The sequence below is a fragment of the Micrasema longulum genome, unplaced genomic scaffold (assembly GCF_059751315.1).
Source record: "Micrasema longulum isolate JH-2025_06_02 unplaced genomic scaffold, ASM5975131v1 h1tg001618l, whole genome shotgun sequence".
In the NCBI taxonomy this organism is placed as follows: domain Eukaryota; kingdom Metazoa; phylum Arthropoda; class Insecta; order Trichoptera; family Brachycentridae; genus Micrasema; species Micrasema longulum.
Window position 1 is genome coordinate 237,325 of NW_028278799.1, and position 26,406 is coordinate 263,730.

The 26,406-nt window shown below is 31.6% G+C and overlaps 3 protein-coding genes across 7 annotated transcripts; 1 reads left to right on the forward strand and 2 right to left on the reverse strand.

Moving 5' to 3' along the window:
- Window positions 1-8,860, reverse strand: LOC148274594 (dynein regulatory complex subunit 2-like). Of its 2 annotated transcripts, XM_088236903.1 has the most exons (10): window positions 8,810-8,860; window positions 8,484-8,658; window positions 7,979-8,092; window positions 7,481-7,619; window positions 6,579-6,802; window positions 4,674-4,871; window positions 2,769-2,963; window positions 2,492-2,638; window positions 1,074-1,321; window positions 1-349 (listed from the first exon to the last, which is right to left on the reverse strand). In XM_088236903.1, exons 2-10 carry the CDS (start codon window positions 8,622-8,624, stop codon window positions 220-222), a joined length of 1,536 nt encoding a protein of 511 aa, XP_088093029.1. In that variant the 5' UTR covers window positions 8,625-8,658; window positions 8,810-8,860; the 3' UTR covers window positions 1-219. The 2 variants fall into 2 exon arrangements, with proteins under 2 accessions (XP_088093029.1, XP_088093030.1); XM_088236904.1 differs by lacking the exon at window positions 8,810-8,860 and having other exon boundaries at window positions 8,484-8,732.
- LOC148274595 (dynein regulatory complex subunit 10-like) lies at window positions 6,564-15,382 on the forward strand. Of its 3 annotated transcripts, XM_088236906.1 has the most exons (11): window positions 6,564-6,811; window positions 9,053-9,184; window positions 9,362-9,624; window positions 11,256-11,363; window positions 11,626-11,646; window positions 11,744-11,909; window positions 12,091-12,226; window positions 12,511-12,660; window positions 12,740-12,869; window positions 14,166-14,336; window positions 15,035-15,382. In XM_088236906.1, exons 2-11 carry the CDS (start codon window positions 9,082-9,084, stop codon window positions 15,056-15,058), a joined length of 1,272 nt encoding a protein of 423 aa, XP_088093032.1. In that variant the 5' UTR covers window positions 6,564-6,811; window positions 9,053-9,081; the 3' UTR covers window positions 15,059-15,382. The 3 variants fall into 3 exon arrangements, with proteins under 3 accessions (XP_088093032.1, XP_088093031.1, XP_088093033.1); XM_088236905.1 differs by lacking the exon at window positions 6,564-6,811 and having other exon boundaries at window positions 8,893-9,184; XM_088236907.1 differs by lacking the exons at window positions 6,564-6,811; window positions 12,740-12,869; window positions 15,035-15,382 and having other exon boundaries at window positions 8,893-9,184; window positions 14,166-14,332.
- On the reverse strand, window positions 15,325-26,182 carry LOC148274596 (switch-associated protein 70-like). 2 transcript variants are annotated; one of them, XM_088236901.1, is made up of 9 exons: window positions 25,447-26,182; window positions 24,810-24,998; window positions 22,834-22,968; window positions 21,414-21,653; window positions 18,964-19,193; window positions 18,399-18,734; window positions 17,514-17,650; window positions 16,669-16,793; window positions 15,325-16,589 (listed from the first exon to the last, which is right to left on the reverse strand). In XM_088236901.1, the coding sequence occupies exons 1-9, from the start codon at window positions 25,543-25,545 to the stop codon at window positions 16,416-16,418; spliced, it is 1,665 nt and encodes a 554-aa protein (XP_088093027.1). In that variant the 5' UTR covers window positions 25,546-26,182; the 3' UTR covers window positions 15,325-16,415. The 2 variants fall into 2 exon arrangements, with proteins under 2 accessions (XP_088093027.1, XP_088093028.1); XM_088236902.1 differs by lacking the exon at window positions 25,447-26,182 and adding an exon at window positions 25,180-25,440.
- Between the last annotated feature and the right edge of the window lie 224 nt (window positions 26,183-26,406).

The following is a 26,406-nucleotide window of genomic DNA, read 5'->3' on the forward strand; positions in this document are numbered from 1 at the left end:
TTTTAAGAATATTTATAAAGTTAAAATAGAAAAAACATAATTTTAAGATGTCACTCCCCATTGTGCACACAAGAATATTTTATAAAACTTTTAGGAAATGAAAAATGTTAAAATACAAATATATATAATTTTAACCATTTCTTTCTGAAGAAACTATAAAAACAAAGTTAATTTATTCAAATGAATTAAACTATCTCGACAAGTGTTGGTGTTAATATTTCACCAGCAATGTCTGCGTACACGAATTTCTGGATTTCCAGAATTTTTTACTCTCCACTGTTGCATTCTTCTTTCGTGCTGCACTGCGTTGCAAGTACTAGCTTCGATGCATGTTACTGGTCGCCTTCGCCTGTGAAAAAGTTTCAAAACATTATCAAATGTTACATGAAAAAATGTAGGTGGTAGATGCTTAAAACGCAAGGCCACTATATTTATTTATTTTTAGTAAAATACATTATTCAGTTTTGGCCAGTGAGGGGGTACAGGGGTTCTGTTTTAATTGTTTTATTTTTGAATAGACTATCAAACAAATCTGATTTTTTATATTTTATGTATCATATTATCGTTATGATTTTTCAAAGTTTTGTAATTTTGAAAACCCCCACCAAGAGTTCAAGTCGGTGAGTTTTTCTGACATTTACAAGTAGGACCCCGTATCCTCTAATTTGCACCTGCTAAATTTCAAAGTATCAAAAAACATGGCTGGCCCGGAAACCTAAAATCTATCATAACAACTTAACACAGCTATAAATGATTGGTTATTGTAAATACAAGTTCACATGAAATCGTATTTCAAAACAGTTCATTTTTACTTTTTTTTTAACATTTTTGAGAAATTTTACTGTACAATTAAATGCTTTAATTCTTACCGCATGCAAGAAAACATTTTTATAAAGATTTCCAACAGCACTAAACTTCCTCATTTTTGATTTTCACCAGTGACCGGGTTTCATTTTGATCAACATCGTCAGACTGGTAAGAGACTAAACTAATTCTCATGTTATGTACAAGTGAAAGCAGGGAGTAAGACACAATAACACAGAATAAACATTTCAGATATCAGAAATACTAACATTCCAGCAGTGTCTGTTTCAGACAAAGGTGTCAGTCTGTACATTTTCATACTGCTTGGTCTTTCTGCCTTGATGCTCGCACCACCCTCCAGAGCAGCTTTGACCAGGAAGGCCTTCAGGTATATCTTCATTCTTCGGTTCTCCTGCTTCAGGCTATCCCTCTCTGCTTTCAGCGTTGTTAAGTGGACGTTCACTCTATTGTATTTAAACCAGAAGTTTTCCAGTTTCTCGTATGTCTCAATGTCCTCCTGAGAAATCAATGTTTTTTAAGAAGGAAATCTGTAAACCTAACTTACCTTATTTACTAAACCTTTAAAAATTCTTTACTGAAATAATTTATTTTCCTTATTTAATGATAAATAAATTATTATTTTCTCATATCATTCAATGATTTCAATTTTGTGACCTTTTTTGACTAATCATTAATTAATTAATTAATGACAGGCGTCGTGGCGCAGTTGGTTAGACGGCCGACTGTGAAACTGGCGTCGCGGGTTCGATTCCCGCCAGTTGCAAGAAAAAAATCCATGAAAGATTTTTTTCTCAATTGGTCTGGGTTTTGTGGTGAATTTTTCATTACCTCCTTCCTTATCCCCTCTTTCCCACCTGCTGACAAACCTCTAAAATAGAGGCTTAGCGGGTTATTCCTTTAAAAAGAAAAAAAAAGTTCTTGAAAATTAAAATAAAGCTATGATAGAGCGGGGTATCTGGTACGTGAGTCCGCGACACTCCCATGGGACCACAACTTAGTTCACATATCAAGTTTACAATTTTTATAACTACTCATATAAAACTCAAGTAAAGTCTTATCTTTTCAAAATATGAAAGTAATCTGCAGTATGTCAAAAAAATATATTATTAAGGGTGCTGTTGAGACTCTCTTCTTATGGTAACACTTTAACCCTTATCTAAAATAAAATAAATTACCCATTGGATGGTTGAAAAGGCTTCAGATTCCGAAACGAAAATATTTATTTTTGTTTTACTCAAAGTTTATCATGAATTGTGATAATGCAGTTAAGAATGAAAAATATGGAAAAAATAACTAATCACGACCAATCACAAAGAACCACTTATAATTTTTAATGTTGCCAGCCTAAAAATCTATTACGATCTTAATTTTTATTGTTTTTCACTTTTTTACAGATTCCATGTGATATTTAAGAATATAACTATATAGAAAAGTGACTTATCATCGGCAAAGTAAGGTAAAGTACCTTTCGGGTGATTTTTACAAAATCATTATTGATGTTTTTCATTTTTTGACAGATTCTACACTATATTAAAGAATATAATTATCAGAAAAATGATATCAACAAAAGTAAAGTGTCTTTCTGGTCATTTTCGCAAGAATGGTTGATCACTACTATTTAAGGTGCTTGATGTCCATTTTCAGAAAAAAAGCATTTGAGAGTTACCGCCATTTCCCTCGTCATTTTAGTATCTTCATTAACCACCAATGAAGTGTTCCATTGAAGTACATTTTCTCCTTCCATCTCGTATTTTTTACACATAGAATCCATTTGTTGAACTTTTTGACCCATCTGGACCAACCCCTCTAATTTCTAAAATAATTCAAAAGGTGAAATTGAAATGCAATACAATGTTTAAAATCAACAACTCAGTGTTTGTGTTAAAAATTTATGCATTAAATGAATGAAAATCTTTTTCAATTATACATATGAAATAGCCAACCTTAATAGCTTCGTAGCTTTCTACACTTAAAGTAGTTATCTGTTTTTTATCCTTGATATGATTTTCCATCATCTGTATTTTTGCTTTGGCAGACGTCATTGTTATATAATCTCTTTTGTCTCTTAAATTCTTCGATTTAAGTTCGAGTTCTTCAGAAATATTTTCCCATTCATGCTGGTAAAATGCAATCATATCCTAGTATTGAAACAAAGATTATAATTTTATTGATTTATTTTACTTCTTGAACATTTTATATATATTTTTTTTTTGTTTCTTTTACACTATACATAAGAGGTTAAACAGAGTATTAAAAAATAAAGGATAATAACAAAGAAATGAAATGCATATTAACAGTAAAAATAGAAAACCAAAAATCTCACAAAGGAATGGCCTGTTTGTGGGTATACAAGAAGTGTTTATGAATTTTTGCTCCTATAATAAATAGACAGTTTTAATATTTTTGTGTGACATAAAGAGAAAAGAAAATATTCTGTGAAAGATTCTAAAGTGTTATTTTATTTTTATAGTAATGAAAAAAGGAAATAAAAAAATAAAAAAAAATAATAAGGGCAACAAAATATATCATGGAAAGAAGAGTTCATATCTTTAGTTTGAATCCAGGATAGTGCGTGTTTTTTATAAGAAAGAAAATTTTGAAAGTTTGGGATCAATGAAATATTATCAGTAAAAAAGGAATTCAAAATTTTTGGGCCTATAAAATATGCATGTCTCTGTGCTAGCCCCGTTTTACAATGTGGTATTTCTAACACACGATTCTTTCTTTGACTTGATCTATTATATTTATATATTGACAGGATTATTGCCAAATGGCAGTTTTTTCAAACCAACCAATAAAATAAAAGTCTTAATTACATAATTTATGTTTCTAAATGTATTCGAGAGAAAATAAAATGATAAAACAAAATAGAGACAAAAACAGAAATACCAATATTTATATTTAAATTAATTAATATCAATACTAGTCTTCAATGGGAAAGGGGAATAAAGAGAGAGGAAAGCAGGGGAGATTAAGGAAGAGAAAGGATATGTTTCTTCAGAGGTGATTTAAATATTTTATTTATTTATTTTAGATATTGTAAAAATATCTTTGATAGATGATGAGAGATGATTCCACAGTCGAGCCGCATGGGCAATATATTGTCGGCCTATCTTTTAAAACTCATAAATTCCAAACTAGCTGTTTTTCGGGGGAGAATAAAAACAGTTTTAACTTCAGTAGCAAAGTTTTTTTTTGATAATTCAAAAATATATATTGCAACACTGTACGGATCACACACACAGATAATTTGAAGTTCTAACTGAAATGCACTAATATATTTTTGATCATTTGTGGATTTACAAGTTGGGAGTTCTAATACATATAGGTATTTACGGGGTCTACGTTCAAGGCGCACGGAAGTAATGCGGTGATGTGTTTTGACGCTACTAAGTTGAGTCTCAATAAAAGTTAGCACATCGGTATTCACAAATATATTTTTTTTGTGTATTTCAACATGCCAATTTTTATCGAAACTCAACTGGACAGCTTCAAAACACATAACAGCATTCCTTCCACGGGCCTCGAATGTAGGTCGGATCTATAGATAGTTCAATCAGATGATGTATTTATTATTTATAATTTATGAATATGGCAGTACTTTGAATTTTCTTTAGTATACAGGTTTTCAAAAAACCATGGATAATCCTGAATCTGGTAATAGACCTGGTCATGACCTATTATAATAATAAATCATGACCTAAGTAAAAGTTGCATGGCTTTTGAGATAGGAGCGTTTTTTTTTGATTTTTGAAAAACTTTATGTTATGCAAATTTCACAATGGTAGTTTCGCTAAATCATTATGATAGCAGAAAAGACTAAGCTATTAATATTATTTTTTTATTACGCTAGCTGCAAGCAACAGTTCCATATTGTGATTGATGTATTTTCTGTATGTGGCGTCCTTTTGCCTCAGAAGTTGATATTGTTGTATTTTTGGACTGTGATAATTGACATAATCACAGAAAACACGCTTTAACTCGTTCCATATTCGTTCTATTTGTAATTGCTTCGGAAGCATCATGTCATTGAGTTCTTGCTCCATCTAAAAAACAAAATGTATTTTATGTTTTGCAGTCATAAGTCTAGAAATACATATTAAAGTGAATATTAAAACTAAATGCCGCCTATATAACGCCTGCATAACACCTATTCAGGTGAATCGGGGCACCTCAGTAGGGCCCAAAACAGCAAAATTCTGAGTTTTGCAAATAGATGTCTCGGAAGAAACTTGGGTGTGCGGTGGTTTGACTTTGTTAGGAAAGAAATAATAAGAGAACGATGCAGCAAATTCCGGTGACAACTGTCATCAAGCGGAGGCACTATGGTTGGCTTGGCCATGTACTGCGGACACCTCCTGAGAGTCTTCACGAGGCTTGCCTACTTTACAAGGCACCAGGTTCTCGACGTTCTAGACGTCCACTGCTGACTGTTCGTCGGCAGTTCATGTCAGGACTATGACGCGAACCTGATGATGATGATTATTATTATTTATATAAAGCCATTTCAATGAAAATAATCTTGAGAGTTTAGTACAATAAACACTCCATTGCATCTCTTGGTTGGGATTTTACAATAGTTTTATCTAATTGATTCCATTGACATACATTTTTTGTTAAAACAAAATCAACATATTTTGGAATGCTTTTGGGAAATAAAAATACCATCAACGGGGATAAGTTTTGCTACAGGATATCATACAGAATCAAAAGTGGAATGGCCTCTCTAATTATTTTACGCAGTGATTGGCTGTAAAACATATTTTAGATATTTACATGCTAATGTTGCAATGTACCGTGGGCGAGATATCTCGCTTGTGGTACTTAAAGGGTCAAAACAATTTGAATAGAAAAGGTGAGTAAATTTTTTTGAACTCAAAAGTTTTCCCAAAAAACATATATATGTACATAAGTCGCTATATCACAAAACTGCATTACAATATTGTCTGCATGTTTTTTAGTGCAAAAATGAAATAAATAAAAAATGCGCGTAATAGTAATATAAATTATATTATTTGTTTGTATTACAAAACCGAATTTTGGCTTCTGTTCTATTTTTGGCCGAAACTGAAACTTATTCAAAGTTAAAAGTCTCCTCAAAATACCCAAAGTTAGGGATCATTATTATTCAACCTTACGAGTTCATTAAAATAAGTGTTAAATAAAATATGCAATGAAATAAAAAGCAAAAATTTTATGTGACGACTAACAACACTCCACCGGTCGAAAGCTGAAACAAATTAAAGGTCACAGGTCATAAGCCATAAGATGTACCTAAATACAACCGAACGTAATCCGACCAAAGGTTTCGGCTGAACCAAAGTTTCAGACAATTTTGGCCGAAACGGAAACTGCTGCCAAAACTCGTTTTATTGGCCGAAACTGACTGAAATCCATACCGAACATGATGACAAATTAACAAGAACAAACATAAATATAAAGGTACAGAAGCACAACCATATATAAAGTATTGCTGAGCTCGTGTTAAATTCACTAAAGCTAGGGTTTCCTAGGACAGCGGTGCCCGTATTTTAACGGCCGCAGTGAACGGTGATGCAGTGGATAGCCATCGTAAAGGTGATTAGAGAGTGTTTTCCTAGGAAAACGGTGTTAAATGGTGTTGATAACACCGTTTTCATAGAAAACCGCACTCTAGTCACCTTTACGACGGCTGTCCACTGCATCACCGTTCACAACGGCCGTTAAAATACGGGCACCGCTGTCCTAGGAAACCCTAGCTTAATTTTTCTCACCGTTATTCCTCTATACTTAAGTTGATGTCCTTTGACATTAGTGATTTCATGAGTGTGTCCTTTCATATTTTCTTCTTGCTGGTAAATGACAAGTTTCATGTGATACTCTGTCTCTCTTTGATTGACTTCGAGACTCTGCAGTTCATCTTCCCAACTCTCGATTATAGAGAATTTTTGCTCTTCGAAACTATCCTGGAAAAATTTTAGGCGGTCTTCTCGAATTTCTGAAAATTGTAAGTGCCTTATAAAATTTTTAACATTTTTATACTATAGACTATAGACGATCCTTATAAAAATAAATCATCCACATATTTCAATCTGAATAAAACTTTTGTGATGTGACAGTTTATTAGAAATGATTCACAAATCTTTAACGAAATGTGGGATTTTTGTTTTATTTTTTTAGCATGACAATGAGGAAGATCAGTGGTTATTTTGTTTATTTTTTTTTTTTTTTTAAATATTAGCGTTTTTATGATTTACCCAAATATTTCAATTTTGGGGCCATTTTATTTGTTAAAAGACTATCACACTAAGCCAAAATTACAAAAAAGTCTCTACCGTATTATCAGAGCTAAGATTTATTAATGTTTTCTTTTTTTGAAATTACTCCACATGTGATATCACAAATTCTCTTCAGTGAGTTCTGCTGATTAGTAAATTGGCTTCCCGTAAACCGGATATCTATAACAACACTATCATGGTTGATTTGGAAGAACTAGTGACGTCGTTTAATGTAGTTCATTTTTATTGAAATCATTTTTATTATTTTTTCCATACATTTTTAAGAAACTTCCCAGTTTAATTTTACTCTAACTTTCAACGCGCATAAAAAAACCTTTTTTGTATCCAATTTCCTATAGCACTGACAAACTTCCTCATTGCAGTAATGGAATACTAACCCAGGAATTCGCTTATAGTCTCCATATGTGTCTGTAGCATATTAGAATATTGTTCTTCAGCTTCTTGCAATGAATCTATTAGTTTATAAATAACAGCGTCCTTTGCATCTTTGGTCCTCAGAAATATCGATATAACCACCTGGTAAAATATAATAGTATTATAAATATGAATGAACTGAATGGTTTAGGTAGGTAGGAAGAAATTGCCTTAAGGCAATATGCCCGCCCTTTTATGTATTAATATTGTATACGTATATAAAGTGTTAAATAAATAAAAATAAATAAATAAATAGTTTTAATTGTAGCATTATAGAAATGCAAATCTGCAAAATAATATTTTGAAAGCTGCCTTGAATTGAGATTCAAAGAGAGGTTCTTTTCGTTACATCATACAAATTGAAAATCAACTATTTATTTAATTTAATTTAGTATAATATCATATTTTCCACATTATAACATTAAATAAGTGAATATTCAAGAAGATAATACAATACATACTTTCATGTCTGCGTGTAAATCTTTTACTTTTAATTTTCTTAATATAAAACGCCACTGCTGGTTGATTTTGGCGAGATTTATTCTGGAGAATGCCTCTTCCTTCTGTAACTTATTCTGTAATATAAACAAATGGGTATCAGCTTTTTCATATTTGAAATAGTGAGTTGGTTGCAAGAAATTTTGCTTACTATTGATAAAAAACAATCTCAGATGTTTTTTTTTATCACATATAATTATGTTTTAATCGGGAATGGAGCCAAAAATCCCTGTGCGTGAGGCCAGCACTTTAACCCAATATTTTTTTCACCACAGCATCTGGTTGGCGGTTGTCATTGTCATGGAAATATTTTTATTTAGACTGAACTATGTTAATAAAAAATACTTTAATCAAATGTAAAGTACAGGGGCCCTATACCAGATAATAATGAATACAGTATTATATAAAATAGTGTGTACAGAACTAATCCATATACATATAAGTAAAAAAATATTTTGAATGACATACCTTCATGTATCGAAATATAAGTTCCTCTTTCCTTCTTCTGGCTTCCTCTTCAATCGCTGCCCTGTGTTGCATATATCTAGCTTTCTCTTCATCTGACATTTTGCCTAGCTTACTACTTTTCCCCTTCTTTTTTGGAGCCATCTTGTAAAAGTTTTCTTATAAGTTATATACCTACCTGATACACAAAATTTTGAAAAATGTTAATAATTCCCTATTTTATGTAATAGTAATATCAGTGTAAATTTACCAATAAAAGTATAAATAAAGAACTAGTTTGAAATGAAATTAAAACGTAAAATTTTCCTATTTAAAATGACAACACTTACGGATAAATTAGCAGCCCAGTCCTGCCTCTTATCTGGCTATCAGGATAATCTCCAAACCTAATTAAACAAATTTGACAGTCTTCAGTTTCCATGGTAAAAAAATAAAGCTCCTGTACAAAAAACTTTGATGTCAATGTCCAATGTAAAATCCTTGATATATAATATTATGTATCTTAGCAACGCAAATATTTTCCGAGGACTTATTTCATTATTGATTTTACTTTTTGATAAACTTATTTCTAGTCGCTTTAACAAACCTCAATAACTTAATTATGGAAAAGAGTGAGAGTTGCTCTTCCTCTTCTTTAGGGTCTTTGGGATCAGACAGAATTTCTAGTATCAGTTTATACAACAAACCAGAAATTGGAGATAAAGGTTAGTGCCATAGAATAATAATATAATTAGTACACTACAATAAATTAATAACATATATCACGTTTTTTTATTCGTACATTCTCACTTCTTATAAGACTATATGACCTGATTAAGTAACCCTGATCTGTACCAGCTCTAAAAATATTTCACTTGTATTATTTGTTTTATGACTTTCAGGATTTGCACCTATTGATATAGAAATCCAGATTCAAAATGAAAGAATTCTAGCTATTTTTCTCGAGACTATAAACAAAACGGAAATAGCTGTTTTTTTGGCTTTATGTACATTGAAAGAAATAAATTTTGCCATCAGAGATGTTATTTCCAAAGAGCATTTTCAATTTCTAAGGCAAATTTTTAGCGGGGGAAAAATCAAAGTAGAATCTGTGGAGGCCGAAGATAAATTTTACACTCCGATAACAAAGGAAAAAATTCAAGAGGTACCTATCTAGTAATAAGTATTACTTTTTAAACATTCAAGTTTGTTACTAAAAGTTTTCAATGGAAGTTCATCGTAATTCATTGTAGAAGTAAGACAAATTTAGAAGAACCAATGACTGGTTTCCCTTTGAATATAACAAAATGACTAAAGTATAATTTGGATTTTTAATCCTTACGTTTGTGTAAATAGATGGATTAATATTTTTATTAGCTAGGTACTCAAAAAGCCTCGGCAAAATCTTTATTTTGAAGTTTTTTTTTCCTTTCTACTACATTATAATCGTCATCATCGTCATAAGCTCGACAGCCCGGGTGGGCCTTGGCTGAATCCAGAAGTCTCCTCCATTCTCATATGTTTACTGTCTTTGTTTTCCATTTTGTTATCTGTAGTGTGGATGTATCAGCGCTGACAGAATCCATCCATAGCATTTTGAGCCTTCCTGGTCTTCTACGTCCCTGTGACACAATAAGTGTGAGGCATTTTATAAGGTTGTCGTTGTCCATTCTGATTATGTGACCAGACTATCTCAAGCACCTCACATTGATGGAACCGATCACATAAGGATCTCCATAGATAGCATATAACTCCCTATTTTATCGATGACGCCAACCGATCTCTCACAGGGCCCACAGGCTGCTCTGAGGATCCTTCTCTCAAATTCTGCAATGGATCCTTCAATTTCGGTTTTCCGAGGTACACGTGAGGACTGGCTTGATCAGTGTTTTGTAGAGTAAGATTTTACATTATAATAACAATCGCAATAATGATGATCGTCTTGTCTACCTCCTAGGCTGGTATTCTGAACCGAATTGCGCGCGAAGTGATAGCTCTATTAGAGTGTGTTTAGTATGTGTTTTCTACGCGCGCTTTTGCATTCAGAATACCACCCCTGGTGAAGTTAATGCTTATGATTGCAACCGTTACGGAGTCCCGAGTTCAACTAAGTCAATAGTGATTTTTTTTATGTAATATTTTATAATTTACCCGGGGCGCTATTCTGAATCTTCGCGGGGGTAGAGAAGAAATAAATTTGGGATTTTTTTTGCATGTGACTACACTTTGCTTCATATACGGCCGCATAAACAACATGATGATTTTCATTTAGAACATTATTAAGCATTATCCAAAATACATAATTAGGTTGAATTGACCAAACCGTATTAGTTTTTTTTTTCCGTTTTTTAAACAGTTTTTTAATGTCAAACTTTGAAAGGTCAATTATAGAACTGCTTATTTTACGTCATTATCATCAGTGTGGTCATATATAAAGCAAAGTGTGGACACATGTTTAAAATAAAAACCGTGCAAAAATTTAGAACAGCACCCCTGGACAGTTTACTGAAGCATATAATTTGTCAAACTATCTTCATTTAATGAATAATCCGATTTTTTCGCACCATAACCGATCAAGTGTCCCATCGTGAATCACAACACTGCACACTGGAAAAATTTCCTCAAAAATCACATTTTATATTATTGTGATTTCTCCTGGAATCGAATACTAAACCTCCGTGGCTGGGGCAAATGTCGACAATCACACCGCCAGCAATTGTTTTTTAAAATTTTTAATGCACTGTCAATTTCCTTTTGACCATCTGGACAAATAAGTTTATTTCTTTTTGCTCACAGGTCATGAACCAACCTGATCCTAAAATATTACCAGAACTTTCTCAAATTATTAAAGTGTTATTGGAATATCCTAAACTTCAACCAGTTATTCAAAGGGAAATCCAATGGGTATGTATACTATTTTATTTGTGTATTCAACCTTAAACTAGTTGACAAAAGTAAATGCTGGATTTGATGCAGTCCAGTTGCTTAAAAATGCTCTTGGGAGTAATTTTCTAGGAAAATGACCATCGATAAATTATTTAAAATTATTAAAATACCTCTTCATAAATACCTGAGAGATCATTGATAATAAAATGTCATTATTTAAGTAAAATAATTTAAATTTAATAGTTAATTAATTATTTGTCTTATTTTCATGTCCATGAAGTTTCGACACATATCTGAAAAGGTATGAAAGCATTTTTTTCTACTAAACATATATAGAAATACATCTTGTTATTGTTATTTTATTTTGAGACAAGGTGATTAAAAATTAATGTGTCTAGGAACAAACTCGTCTTGCTGATGCGGTACTTTTTTTGGATTCATTAGTACGTTTCAAAAACAGAATGGAGGACAAATTGAATATGTCCGCTGTTGAAAAACTCAAGAAAGAAATCGTTCAGAGAAATTTAAACCGAACTAATAAAGCGTTCAAAGAAAAAATAAACGGTTGGTATTAAATAAATACATTTTATAGATAAATTGTTATATTTATTTTTTACTACATTTTATAAGTGTACGCTATTATGTCTTAAAATAATAATGCTTTTTTACTTAATTCTAATACACAATTGTGATGATAATTCAATTACCTATCCAATCCAAGAATTGTTTTTTTTTCTTTCTATAGATATCTCAAAGAGATTGAAAGACGAAAATACAACATTCAATCATATTTACAAACAAAAGGATGCTATAATAAACAATCACCGGGAAGAACTAGATATGCTGAAAAATGAGTGTGTCACAGTTATCAAGAAAAAAATGTATGTTATCACAATTCACTAAGAATGACATATTTTTGAGTTACATATTTTAGTACAAGGTTTGATTCCAGATTTATTTAGGACTCATAAAATGAGTGTTGATGATACACTTTTTTTGTGCTTCAGTGAACTGCAGTTTATGGCATTTCATTGATTATCTTCAAATTTGAATAATTCTAGTGCAGCATTTCAAATAAATACTAAAATTGCATGGTCGTCGTTGCCATAAAAATATAAAATTTGATCTCATTAGCCATATAAAGTTCATAGAATGACTTTTTCAGATTAGATTCAGAAAGGAAAATGATGAGAGAAACTGAAACACATCAAATAAATTATGAAGCTTTAGTAGACAAAGAGCGTGATATAACTGAAACTTATGAAAGCCTCTTGAAACGGCATATGGATAGTGAGAAGGCTTTAAGAGCTAAGAGGTAAAGTGGTTTATTTCTACAGCAAATGACAACTTAACGGTATAATCATTTGAATTGTTTTGTCATTTTTCTTATGTAGGTTTAAAGTAGAAACGCAGTTGTTAAATTGGCTGCGAAAATATGATCAAGAAGTTGGCGATAAGCAAAATGAACTCGATCAACTGACACAAAATTATGAGGATGAAAAAAACCAGTTGGCAGAACTACAGGTTTTATAAAAATAAATACATTTTGAAATTTATATGGTTTGCCTTATATTATCATTTTGTGTAATGTTTACATTAACATTGTTTGTAGTTAATACCACAGCTAAGCAGTATACGTTGACAAAGATAGATATTTAAAACTATTTGGAACTAATTTAGATTTAAAAAAACATGTCATCTTAATAAGTTAGTTATTTTTCTTTATCCATTTAGAAAACTTTACACCGGAACCAATTTTTAAATGGTGGATATGTTCCATGCAGTACCGTGTAAAAAAAGTATACTAAAAATGAAAGAAAGTTTTCCTTGTTTTCTTCCTCCTGGCTGTATGTCCCATTTACTTGGGGTCAACCCTCCTAGTCCTCAGTCTACACGTCAGACTAGGAGATTTGTTGTTTGGTTTCTGTTTTACGGACGGTTGCCACCTGACGCCAAGACAGTAACCCCTCTTGCTAACAGGGGCTTAGGACGCCACCGTTGACTATTGTTTCTCCGCTGCTATCCTCGACGCAACGTCCTGCCCGACGCCGCTATCTTCCAACAATCCATAGCCCGAAGTATGTCCGGGTGGCTTGAGAGAAAATTTGTGCCCCTTCCGCCAGTTCCGCCATACTGATGCACTTCATCTCCGCCATCACAGCTGTTCAGGTCTTCGCGTGTAGTCCTGGGAAAAAGATCGCGTCATACCCCGCAATACTGGGTCCTCACCCAAACTTAGCCACCTAAACACTTCGATCTATTGAAGTGAAACGTGCCCACCCCTGCAACGTGGATGCACTGTATTAGAATTACTCCAGCGAGAACTGAGAAGGTGAGTAGTCCTCCAGGAGCCGGCTTAATGGTCTCGTTTAGGTATAACAGATACAGATACAGCCCACAAACCATCGTCCGAGACCAAGGGCAGATAGTTTTCCTTGTAAAAAAATCTGTTATACTATTTATTATACCTTAATTTTATTAAAAAATCTAATGCAACAACAAAACACTTTAAAAAGTCACAACAAAGATTATTTACTACCACTGTCAGACAATAGACCTACCGTTGCATGTTTGGTACAACATCACTCTCATCGCTCAAGATATCCAAAGCCTCTACAATATTTCCATCTAAAAAATTTTTTTAAATAAAAAAAAACTATAATTTACTTTTACGCATTGTTAAATTAATGTTCAACGTGTTTTTAGATTGAATTTTTGTATCATGTTACTTCAAAATTGAGTAAAAAGAGTTTCCGGTGTATGCAAAAAATATTCTCCATGATAGTAAGTTTTTTTTCTTGGTCATCTTGACATATTCAGAGACAATTCGACGAGCAAGAATTGATCTATAAACCACTAATGGCAGACAAGGAAGCGGAGTATCAGGCAGAACTTGCCATAAAGGTAGACACATTCAGGCTTAATTATGCTGCAAGAAAGATTCAAAGATATTGGAGAAAAATTCTTGCTGCAGAAGCTGCGAAAAAGAAGGTATGTATAATTTAATAAATTGGTCAAATAGTAATTAAATAAGTGTTCATTTGACCCTTTTAATCAATGCGAATGAAACAGCACCTACTATGTTCATATTTTATTTTTCATCACAGTTAATATCCATTGAGTTTTATTGAATTGATTTAGATCAGTAAATTTGTAAAATATCACTGAACTTCTCAAAAGCTATAAAAAATGTATTCAACAAAAAAAAGCCGATGATATCACCCCTTTGAGATTTTTCACATGTATGCCAATATTGAGGCCAATTATCCTATGAAAGTAAAGGGGTTAAATTCGATCAACTCAGTTTCACTTACAATGAAGATAGGCACGTTTGTTTTTTAGTGTCACAATTGCATGGTATGAAATAATATCATCGGTCGGCGCACACTACTGCCAATCTACTATATCAACTTTTTCCAGGAGACATAAAACCATTTTCAAAATCATATCTAACACATTATTTGCTCCAATCTGTGGAACAGTTCTTCTTCAGAAAGCTCGCATGCTATTGGTCCCACATATATCATATGATTAGGGAACATCCAATAAGAGTTTGAAATTTCACCATACGAAATCATAATTTTTGCCAAAATTGTAGATTGGCGGTAATGCACACCAACCGAATATATGTTCATTTGTTTTTACAGAATGACAATCTATATGGTAATGATATTACGTTAATTTTTCAGAAAAAGAAAAGAGGGAAAAAGTAAACCTTCAAACTGTGAAATTTCCAGAATACAGTGTATAATACGAGTATACTACTATTGTTTTTGAAATGTACATTTTTACTGAATTTTAATGTATCTTTTTTTGTTTACAAAATAGTTGTAATAAAACATAAAAGAGTTACCTTGTTTTCAATGAAACTGACCAAAATGATTGTTTACCTTTTTTTATATAAATATAGGTTATGTTATGTTTTTGCTCGTTATGCCGGGAGAGGATTTTCAACAATATGCCAAATAAAAGGAAAAAATGTTTCAAATGTATTTATTTATTTACCTATAGTAATTATCAACATATTTATACAAAAAGTAGTTTATACAACATTAAAAAAAAAAAACGTTTGGCACAAAATCATGGTTTAATCCTAAATAATGGAATGATTTTCAGCATAAAGTAAGTATGTTTTTATAAAATGTTTTTGATATTAAAAATATAAGTATTATATCATGAATCACAACCCTTTTATGTAAAAATGAGATTCAAATAATGAAGTAAAGTGTTTTTTAATATACCAAAACAGTAAGGTGGGTCGGTGTAAATGTGTCTAGGAGATATGAATAATGTAATTAAAATACTGTGGATGACACAGTATTTTTCAGTGAGTGGTTTTGCTCATTCGCTCAGTGGGTTTATGAGCTACCTGCACCATTTTAAGCTTTCCGAGATCAACAACTGTCCATGTGATGGTGAAACCCCCCAAGATGTTTCCCATTTGTTGGTGCATTGCCCCCCTTTCAGCGCCAAAATAGATAACCGGTGATGCAGAAGCATTGGTGAGGATCTAAGGCACATCTATTCAGAAATAAATCACAATGACTTATCACAAGAGGTAGTATCTTACATATTTAGAATAGTACAGGTAATAAGGACACAACATGGCGAGATCTTTTCAAGTGAAACGGACAGCCTACTGATGTCTATTAATAGTTTGGCTACTCTTGAATGAGTTTTTTGTGGTTTTCTCTTCATTAAGCAAATGCGAATAAATTCCTATAAAGATCCACAGCCGAAATTCCCTCCCTTTCCCAACAATACTCAGATAAAGATGGCCAGGAAACAAAATCCACTTGTGAAATACAAACTTTGTACATTATAACCAAAGTCAATAATACTACACTCCCATACAAAATAAATATATTTAAACAGTCTGCTACTACTATGAGAACAGGTCAAACAGGCGAGTGGTGTGGTATAGCAAAATAATCGTACAGATCTATCAATTACATAAATACGGGTATGTTTAAATATAATGTTCCATTGCACACCGTATTTTACAGTGATTTATATTTTGAAAGCAATGCTGATTTTGATCTAATGACACGTGATAAATCATCATTAACATTATGTGTCTGTTTGCGTGTTATTAGTAGACAATAATCCTTTCTCCTCTTTTGAATGTCTCTTGAGTGTGGCTGCCCTGGCTTGTAGAAGGGGGGCATTGTTGTTATTTGTGGATGGCATAAACGAAAAAGCTCTTCTCACGCCTTCATTCTCTTTTTTAGCCGGGGACATTACCTAATAATGAAAAACAAATGAACACAAAGACATATTAAAAGTTTAGACAGATTTTCAAAGTGTAGTTTGCAATTCTTACCATGAGATGCTCCTCCAATATTTGTTTAGAATTTTCACTAAGTTTAATTTTATTACGTGCTAACTTTAATTCACTATCTAATCTCTGTTTCTCGACTTCCAATTGTTTCAGTCGATATTCCGCTTCTGCAAAAGCATGTTTTAAAATATATAATAATTTTATCCTAAAAAACTTTTTGAATTACCGGGTTGATTAGTAAATAAGCACACGTGATTTAAACTCTTAAGCCCGTAGGAGAACGCTAAAAGTTCTTTAGTTAAGAATCAGTACCCACTGGTTGCATATACGAGTACATTGTACAATAATTAATATAATTTAACTCGCAATTTAAAAGTTGATTTATGTAATAGAAATCCAAATATGGCATTGTGTAATAGTGCAGCATAAAAATGTGAGGAAATCAGCAATAGTGAGGCGCAGATGTGATTTGTTTCAGTCCATTCTAAAGTAAAAAATATGACCTTAAAAGATGGAGGACAGTTGCAACTTTCTTAGATATTTATGAATATAATTTGAAGATAAAAGCGACACAATATTCAAGACATGCAAAATGTCATCTAAATAAAATTTTCGAACACCTTTATTATTTTAAAACCAACTATTTTTTGGCACCAAGAAAAATTAAGTGGACAATTCGCTTCTATTTTATAACAGGCATGTCTGTTTTATAGATAGAATAAATTGTACTGATATAAAAACAAATAAATAAAATAATTAATTAAATATATAATAATAATTAAAATAAATTCAATTGTAATTCATTCAAGTTGGTAGTTTATGCACATCGAAAATGATTGAATGGAAGATGTTTATGGATCAACCCAATAAACAAAAATGTTATTTACCCTTTAATTGAATCTCTTTTGCTTTCTGAATATCTTCAAACTGCTTTCGTTTCAAGGTTTCAGTGGCCAACATTTGTCGTTGTTCTTCTTGAAGTCTTTCTAATTCTTCCCGTTTTTCCCATTCCTCTGTCAAGACTCTAAAATTAATTTAATGATATCTAAAAATTATCTTTCCACAATCTTTTTACCCTAAAAAAATGCATTTACGCGTTAAAAATGCATTTTCTGAAATAATTATTTGTACATTGTATTCTAAATGTCTCTGAAAACCAAATAGTATTATAAAGTCTGTCAAAAGAGTAGAAAACGATAAAAATCAAATTTCTGATTAGCTTGCAGCACCAAATTATAAGAGACTTGTTGGGTTATGACAAGATAACCATTTGTAAATACTCACTACAAACTTTAAATTATCTTTTTTTACTTAAATTTTAATTTTTAAACAACTTTCATTTATGTTTTTTTTTTCCTTCTCTTTTTTTATATTTTCATAATTAACCTTACATATAATTGCTTTATAATATGGAAACTTCACTGGTCCATTAGAGTTAAGTCTAATTGTGTAAAATATTAAGCTTTGTAACTGTACTGTATGTTTCTGTAAGAAAATAATAAAAAAAAATTTAAAAAAATAACAATGTTTTATTTCAATACTGCTATTTTCAATGTATTACCGTAAAAAGACAACATAAAACACTAGCTCCATCGATTACTTTCAACTATTTTTTGACAGATTATAAGAAATTTTAAGACAATAACAAAAATTAAATTTGCTTAAAAATATTGCTTTGGGTTTTTTCTTATTCTTTAGCAATTTAGATAAAGAACAATGACCAATCTTGAAAATAGCTAGATACCTACTTAAATGTATCGAATTTATTTTACCTTGCTTGCAAAGCTCTCACAATTTCTTCATCCTGTTTGGCTTGCGTCTCTTCAGCGAGTAATCTTTCTAACTCGTGCTGAGCATCTTGCATTTTCAGTATTTTCTTTCCATCTTCCTCAGCTATGAGCGCCAATTCATACGCTTGTGTTTCTGCAAGAACTCTCGCTTTTACTTCCTCTTGTAATAACTTTTTGGTCATGTGCATTTCGTGAATATAATCATTCTTCTTCCTCTTTTCTTTGCATCGTCTATCTTTTTGCCCCCTTTGGTACCCCTGTTTTCCGCAAGAGTGATCAATGGCCAATTGCAGAGCTGACAGCCACTGTAAACGACTCCTAAAAATATCAACATGTATATTCTTTCAAAAGCACAATAACATTTCTTTACACTGAAAAAATACACTTTGCTTTCATTCTTAATCTTTTTTAAATACCTAGAAGCACTTTAAAAACAAAAAAACAATATGCGGTAAATACTATTTATAAATAATAAAAAAACATTATAAAATATGTATCACACAAATTGATTACAAGTACCTATACAATAAAATCAATAGTTGCTTACTTGTAGTCCTGTGTTGCTAGCTCAAAAGATCTTTCCGTTGTACATAAATGCAGTTTAAGTGGTTTAGTGGTTCCCACGACTGGCTCAACCAGACAGTTGGGAGTTAGTGCTATAGAACCACATAACATTTTCTCCGATGGACTCTTATAGTAAGTCAACTCGCACGGTTGTAAAACAAACCAGTATTCCCTTAGAGTGGGAAGCAGATATCCCCGTTTGAATAGATGGCCCTTAAATATGGAGAAAGTTTCATTGGAAAATATAGAATACCATCTAATTATTTTATTTTTAACATATATACAGCAAGGGCACAAAACAGTACAATTTCTGTGTCCATTTTGACCTGCCTCCCACTAAAAAATTTGTTACGTCAGAATTTATTATTTTATTTATTTAGAAAACATCTTATACAATATTTCCAAGGAATTTTTGAAAAAAAATATTTTCTTAAAATGTATTGAAAAAAACACATATGGGTATAGGTATTTTATGTATAGATGTATTTACACTTGAATGATTATGTACACAATCATTATGACAATTTTGATATATTATAAATTAACAGCTTAATAGAAAAACTAATTACAAACTCAAATTTTTAATTCAAATCTAAATAAGCATGTAAAGTTAAAAAAATTAAATGTACAAAGTAAATATTCTTTGGATCAACTAAACGGATATTATTTATATTAGATATTTTATTTTTTTGGTTCACAAGTTCTGTTCCTATATTTTGAAATTGAAATATAATATCTTTTGAATAAGTAATGTTAACTCATTATCATTAACCAAATGTAACGGTGCATAGGGCACTGCATTGGAATATCAATTGTTCATTCATTAAAAATCATTTTTTTAAAAGCAAGATGATCAAAATCAGTCCAGGATAAATGTAAATTATTATAGAAAAAAAAACACTTTTACAAATCATATACAGGTGTTATCTAAACCCTGTCACATCCGAAATCACGATGATAAGTGTGGGCAAGAAGACATATTAGCATATTTAAAAAAATATTTAGAATGAAGATAATTTGTAAAAATAAAATATTAAAAAGAACAAACGGTTAACGGTGTGTCAGACTCCCCCCTCCCCCCTCCTCTTTTCTTCCCTGAAGAAGTTAGTAACCATTTGTTTTTTTTAATATTTTATTTTTTAAAATTTGATTCGTTCTAAAAATTTGTGCCAATATGTCTTCTTGCTCATACTGATCATCGTGGTTTCGGATGTGACAGGGTTTAAAGAACATCCTGTATAACAGCGATGGAGACTAAAATTAAAATATTGAGCGGATTAAACCCAGAACTTGATATAAAATATTATTAAAAATACTAATGTTTCCTTTCAAACTTGACGGGATTTGAGCTCGGGACCGCACCAAATGTGCAAACCATTACTCCGCAAGGTAGACAATATATGAACTAATGCACATTGTATTTATAAACACATACTTATATCATCAGCCTAACTTGTAAAACTCCTAAATATCAAACTTACTTTTGTTATGTTTACGTTGTGTGAGAATTTTATTTTTTTACCTCAGTAGCGCACAAGGAAGTTTAGTCCTATGGGAAATTGGATACAAAAAATGTTTTCTTAAGCGCGGTAAAAATTAGAGAAATAAATTGAAATTGAAGTTTCTTAAAAATGTATGATAAAAATAGTAAAAATGATTTCAACAAAAATGAACTACTTTGAAAGTCACTAGTTCGGAAGAATCAACCAATAATAGAGTTTGCGATAGATTTGAGGTTTACGGGAATCCAATACACCAATCAGCAGAACATTAAAAAAACCATTGCGCTGATAGTATAAATTGTATAAACATTTTTTGACCTAGTTTGATAGTCTATTAACAAATAATAAAATATTAAAAAACAACTGAACTTGCTCATTGTAATGAAGTTTTTTTTTAAATAATGCAACACTATGAATATACAAGTTTTTTATTTGAAGTCCTAACAGAAAATGCAAAAATATCATTTTTGACCATTTTGATGGCTCAGTTCAATACAGAGATAACTAGAAATTATTAGTTTTGAGGAATGGCTGATCTAAGTTTTGACAGATCTAAAATTGATTTCTAACAAATAATCACTTCACCTTAAGTGAAGTATATATGTATATATTTACGTGAAGTACATACACAATGGTTAGTAATTTTAGGATTAAAGTTGTCATGAAAATTATCACAACGTTTTAATTAGTTATGGAGCTGAGATATTGTTGAGGCCATTTATTTCCATATGAAAACATCAGTCTAACAAGAGAAAACCAATGATTTTGAAAAGTTATAACTTTGCAGAATTGAAAAGGAGTGTTTTAAAAATATAATTAATAATATAGGTAACTTAAAACTTCAAATTTTTTAGTTATCCCTTTATGGAACTGAGCCGTCGATTTGTGGACTTGCGAGCTTTAGAAGTTAGGGTGACAATATATTTCTTACCTTTTTAATGACATCTTTAATGAATGTTTGGAAAATTTCCTCCACAGCTTCAACAATGGGTGCCTCATCCACAGTTCCGTCGCCACAGTATTTGGATTCCAGCACAGATACGAAGGTCTCGAGTTGGAAGATTTCTACTGAACTACACAAGGCATCCCAGCTGTCAATGTTCCAAGGGAGACCCAGAGAATTAGCGAGTTGCTCTGCTACCAGTCCAGCCTCAGAAGGATCTATTGTAACCTAATTAAAATACAAACATTATAGTTTTTTTTCTAAGATTATTGATAGTATAAATAAAAAAAAGAAATAAATAAATCAATATCAAATCTTCCAACGTAAAATTGCAAGATGTCTAACCATTGTTTCGTTTTTAACTGTATGTAAATTATAAAATAATAATAAGATTTTATTGAATGATTGACATTCTTAGTTTGATAGATCTATAACCGAAGACTGTTATAAATATGTTTCTAACGTCGGAACAAAACCAACACACGCGGTATCTCCTAAAAAAGAAACATATTGATAACAGTGACCGTGAAAACCTTCGCACCTATTTACGAAGACTGTTATAGTTTATAAGAACCATTAACTACATAATTATAAACAATATATTGAGTTCGTCCAGATTTTTGTAGACAAGGATTGGATTCAAACCCCTAGGAAGTTATGGATAAAAATGTATTACAAGAGAAATGGAGAACATTTTAGAGAAGGGAATATAGAATTGTAGGCATTTATGCTTAGTGGTGGGGGTCAGTGCTTTGCAAGCTCCTGACGTCACTGCGACCTGTGAAGATTACAGGGGTTATAATATAAAAAATTGATTAACTTCACAAAGATCAACATTGGGGGATCCTAAAGCCCACGTTATAGAATCCTGGGGTAAAATAAAGTGTGTAGAAAATTTACACAAAATAAAAGCATACAAAAATAATGACTAAATTAACACAGAACATAGTAAAAACTTTTTTTTTTAAATGAAATAAATGCATAAAAAAATCAAATGAGCATACTGTACTGTTAGAAAAAATGCAAAAACATGAGTTTGTAAATGAAAATAAAACACATTTCATATTTATAAATAACAAGATGAAGGTGCGAGTATGTGCAAATCAAAAATGAAAAAGAACTACATACTACTATGGTGAAGGTGTAGAGTGGGAATTGCATGTTGGCATAGTTAGTGTCCTGAAGATGAGACAGGTACATCTCAAAACCGGTAGACTTAGAAAAGGCTGTTAAATACAATTATTCAGTAACATTTAATAAAATGTTTGACCACAAAGTTTATGCTTTAAATATCAATAACTTTTCAATAAAGTTTTTTTTTTCGAAGTCGATAATATCAATGGTTATGTTATGTAGCAAATAAAGGTGAATTGCAAATTTTTAAAGTAAAATTAATATTTAGGCTTACTTGGAAATCACCATTATCATCAGGCACTAAATCTCCAAGAAGGCAAAATATTCTGAAGAGCTGGTACACTGATGTCTTGGGAAAAATGGGATTCTCTCTCTGAAGGAATTGTTTTCGGCAGATCAACCAACATACCTGGATACAAAAAACATTTTTATACAGATTCACTTGCTAAATTGTCATCCTGTGCATAAGTAGAATTTTTTAATTACTCGCAACAGCGACGACTAAGTTTTTTTACTTGGGAATCAAATATGTTTAATGAAACCGGAAACCGTTAAAAATATTGTAGTTTACGAGTTGTATGTTTTATCCCTAAAAAAACAGTTTCACTAAAAATACTACCTTCGTGTTTTTTTGTATTATAACTAAATTTTACTATAGTCCTTAAAATATAGCTCGATTAGAATGACAGCTTTCAAACAAATTTCATTAGTGATGGGAAATTACTGATCACTGATCAAATCGATTTTATCAGTTATTTCATGCAATCATGAATCTCTGTTTCCGAAAATTGATATAAAAAAACGCAAAAACAAGCCTATTATAGTGTGTTTAACAGAATTATTCACAAAACAATGAGACATTTATACTTTTTTCATGAACAACATCAAATGAATTATTTTTTTATTCGATCAATTTGTCCCATCTCTAACGTTTTTACAAAATGATGTAACCTTGTAAGAACGTCGTTAATAATTAGGTTTATTTTAGTTTTCTTAAAGTTTTAAAGCTGATTTTATATATTAATGTTGATTTGTGTTTCAAGCATTGTATTAAAAAAATAAATTAACACGTCAGATACAAATGATTTTTCGTGTGTCAATATAAATAACTCCTCTGACGTTACTACAAAGTTATGTCGTTACTTTTTCTGACAACTGTCATTCTAATCATGTTACATTTTAAGGACTATAATAATTCATTATTTTCATTACCTTCATGTTGTTACATCATCATCATCATCGTCATAATTACATTTCCGCACCTAATGGTGCATAGGGCACTGAATTGGTACACCAATCACAGCATATCTCGATCAATTTTGTCACATGAAGGTAAGGTGATCAGTCTTACGCTTCAGGTACCAGTCCAAGGACTATGAAATATTCTAGTGTAAAAACAGCCATATCAACCTGTTGTTACATTCGTGATTGTTATCATGCAAAGATTACTTATGGATATGTTACCGCCGGTTGCTAAATAAAAATGTGCTGTTCTTCGATCAGCACGACGCAAACTATAGTAGAGCTTGAACGCACCAACGTCCCGATCGTGACGCATTGTAAACTCTAAAGAAGATTTTGACTTTTTTGGCGTAAGTCTGTCTGGATTTAAACAACCACTAGGATAGACCAGATTTTGTCTTGAGGTAGTCAAATTATTTTTTTTGTCCTATATTTAATTTTCTTTCGTTGTACTTTATTTTAATTGTACAGGTATGTATTATAAGGAAATGTGTCTGCCATAGTTGAATGGACTGAATAAGTCCGTAAATAAATAAATAAGTATTGATCCAAAAAAAATAAAACACTTGCTAAAATATACATTCCAACTTAAAGATTTGAAAATACCAACTTGAACTACCTAGTCATATATTTATGTAACGGCAATAAATCCGAAAGATAATATTTAAAGATCTAATCAGTCATTTCGTAATTAAAAAAGTTCTATGTAAATCATTGATTATTTATGCCAGAATTCGATTTTATTTGAATCCACCGTTCGGCTTCGGCTTTGTAATTTACAACATACAAAATAAAAATAACACCTCTACAACACTACCGTCACCGACGTTGACAAGTGTCAAAATTCAAATTGATAGACAATCCGCCTTTTTGTAAAAACAGGAAATGAGGGAATCCCAAAACAATACTCATAAACTGTATATTAAAAGTGAAGAGGTTCAATAACACTATTTGATCATTTCTATTTAGGATCTATTTGGAAAATAACTTGATAATTAGTATAATTACCTCTTCAATTTTTCCTTCAAAAGTCCTCTGTTCTGAAAGATTCAACCTTTCAGATAGTTGAGAAAAGACTTCTTGCTGCAGATAGTATTGGAAATGTTGAAAACTTAATTCAAATGTAGAGCGATAATGATCCAAACCTCTTTCGACACCGTACAGGTCTAACAAAGTTCCAATATTCGCTGTCAAAACCTACAAAAATACAATACCTAATTATAATATTATTATTTATACCATACGATTGTTCCTTGCGGTTTATGTTACGATAACGATGAATTGTTATTAGTATATTTCTATATTTTAGACAATGTGATTGTTTTAATTAATCAGCACACCTACCCGCTTAAAAAAAATATGGAGTGAATATACTTACACGTCAATTGAACATAATATATTACTCAATACATTTTGAAAATGAAAGGCAGGTTTATTCGAATTATAAATGTACGCTGGTGTTTAAATTTACGAATCACATTACTTAAAACTGTCTTAGAACACTACTTCAAGCAGTTTTTATTTTAACATCAAAACACAAGAGATAATTAAATAAAACTGCACAGATGATAACTTGACATACGTAAAAATACGCTCATTTCAAAATCAAGTACATAGGTAGGTACAAAATTGGTTCACAGTTTACCTTTAACTTAGATTTATGAACAGTTTCCGAGTTTCCTTGGCGGAGCGCAGAAAAGGCGTGCCAGATGCTGTTTGTTACATTTTTCAGGATAACAGCCATGTCGAACTGTATTGTTATTTTTTTTTATCTCGTGAGAAACGCGCACATGATCTGAGAGCGGCTCCCGCCGAAGTAAGATCGTTACTCGTTACAACTAACAGCCTCTCGGTTCGAACTTGTACCCGCCCACCGTTCGCTTATTGCATTTTTTGCTAAAAAAGGAAATACCACTTGCCGACAAGTTGTTGATTGCGTACACTGGGTCTTATCGAAAGTGAGATTAAACATTTAACGTGATGGTCGACGCAACACACATCGCAAACTGCCGGTATAAATATGGTAGTGAAATCACTCGCTCCGAGATGAATCATAAATTTAAACAGCATGAGTGTTTGGAATTATTACGAGAAAATAATTATATTGTTGTCGCCGATACCAACTACGAACAGTTACGTTGTTTTATGTGCATACAAGTGCACATTGTGCAAGGTATGAAACATATTGCTTGCTGTGCAAATTGACACATAAAACGCAAAATATCGACTGCACTATTCAAAATTAAATCACCTGCAACTGCATGCGCATAATATACCTAATATGTTCGATGAACGACTGCTTTTATTTATTTCAAGATCATAATAATTAAAAATAATAGGTTCCTATCAATACGTAGCTAGCTTTATATTTTATGTACTTTATATTACAGCACAATCAAGCGTTTCCCAATAATATTTTTTCACAGATTTTTTTTGTATTTTGCCGAACAAAGTAAATACCTCCCCGAATTAGGCATAGCACATACTTAAAAAATAAATAAAACTTTAAAAGCAATAATATTATACTTTACCTTAGAAAAAAAACACGGGAGACCACTTTTTGCCGTTTTGATGTAAAAAATGCAGAAATTATCGCGATAAACTA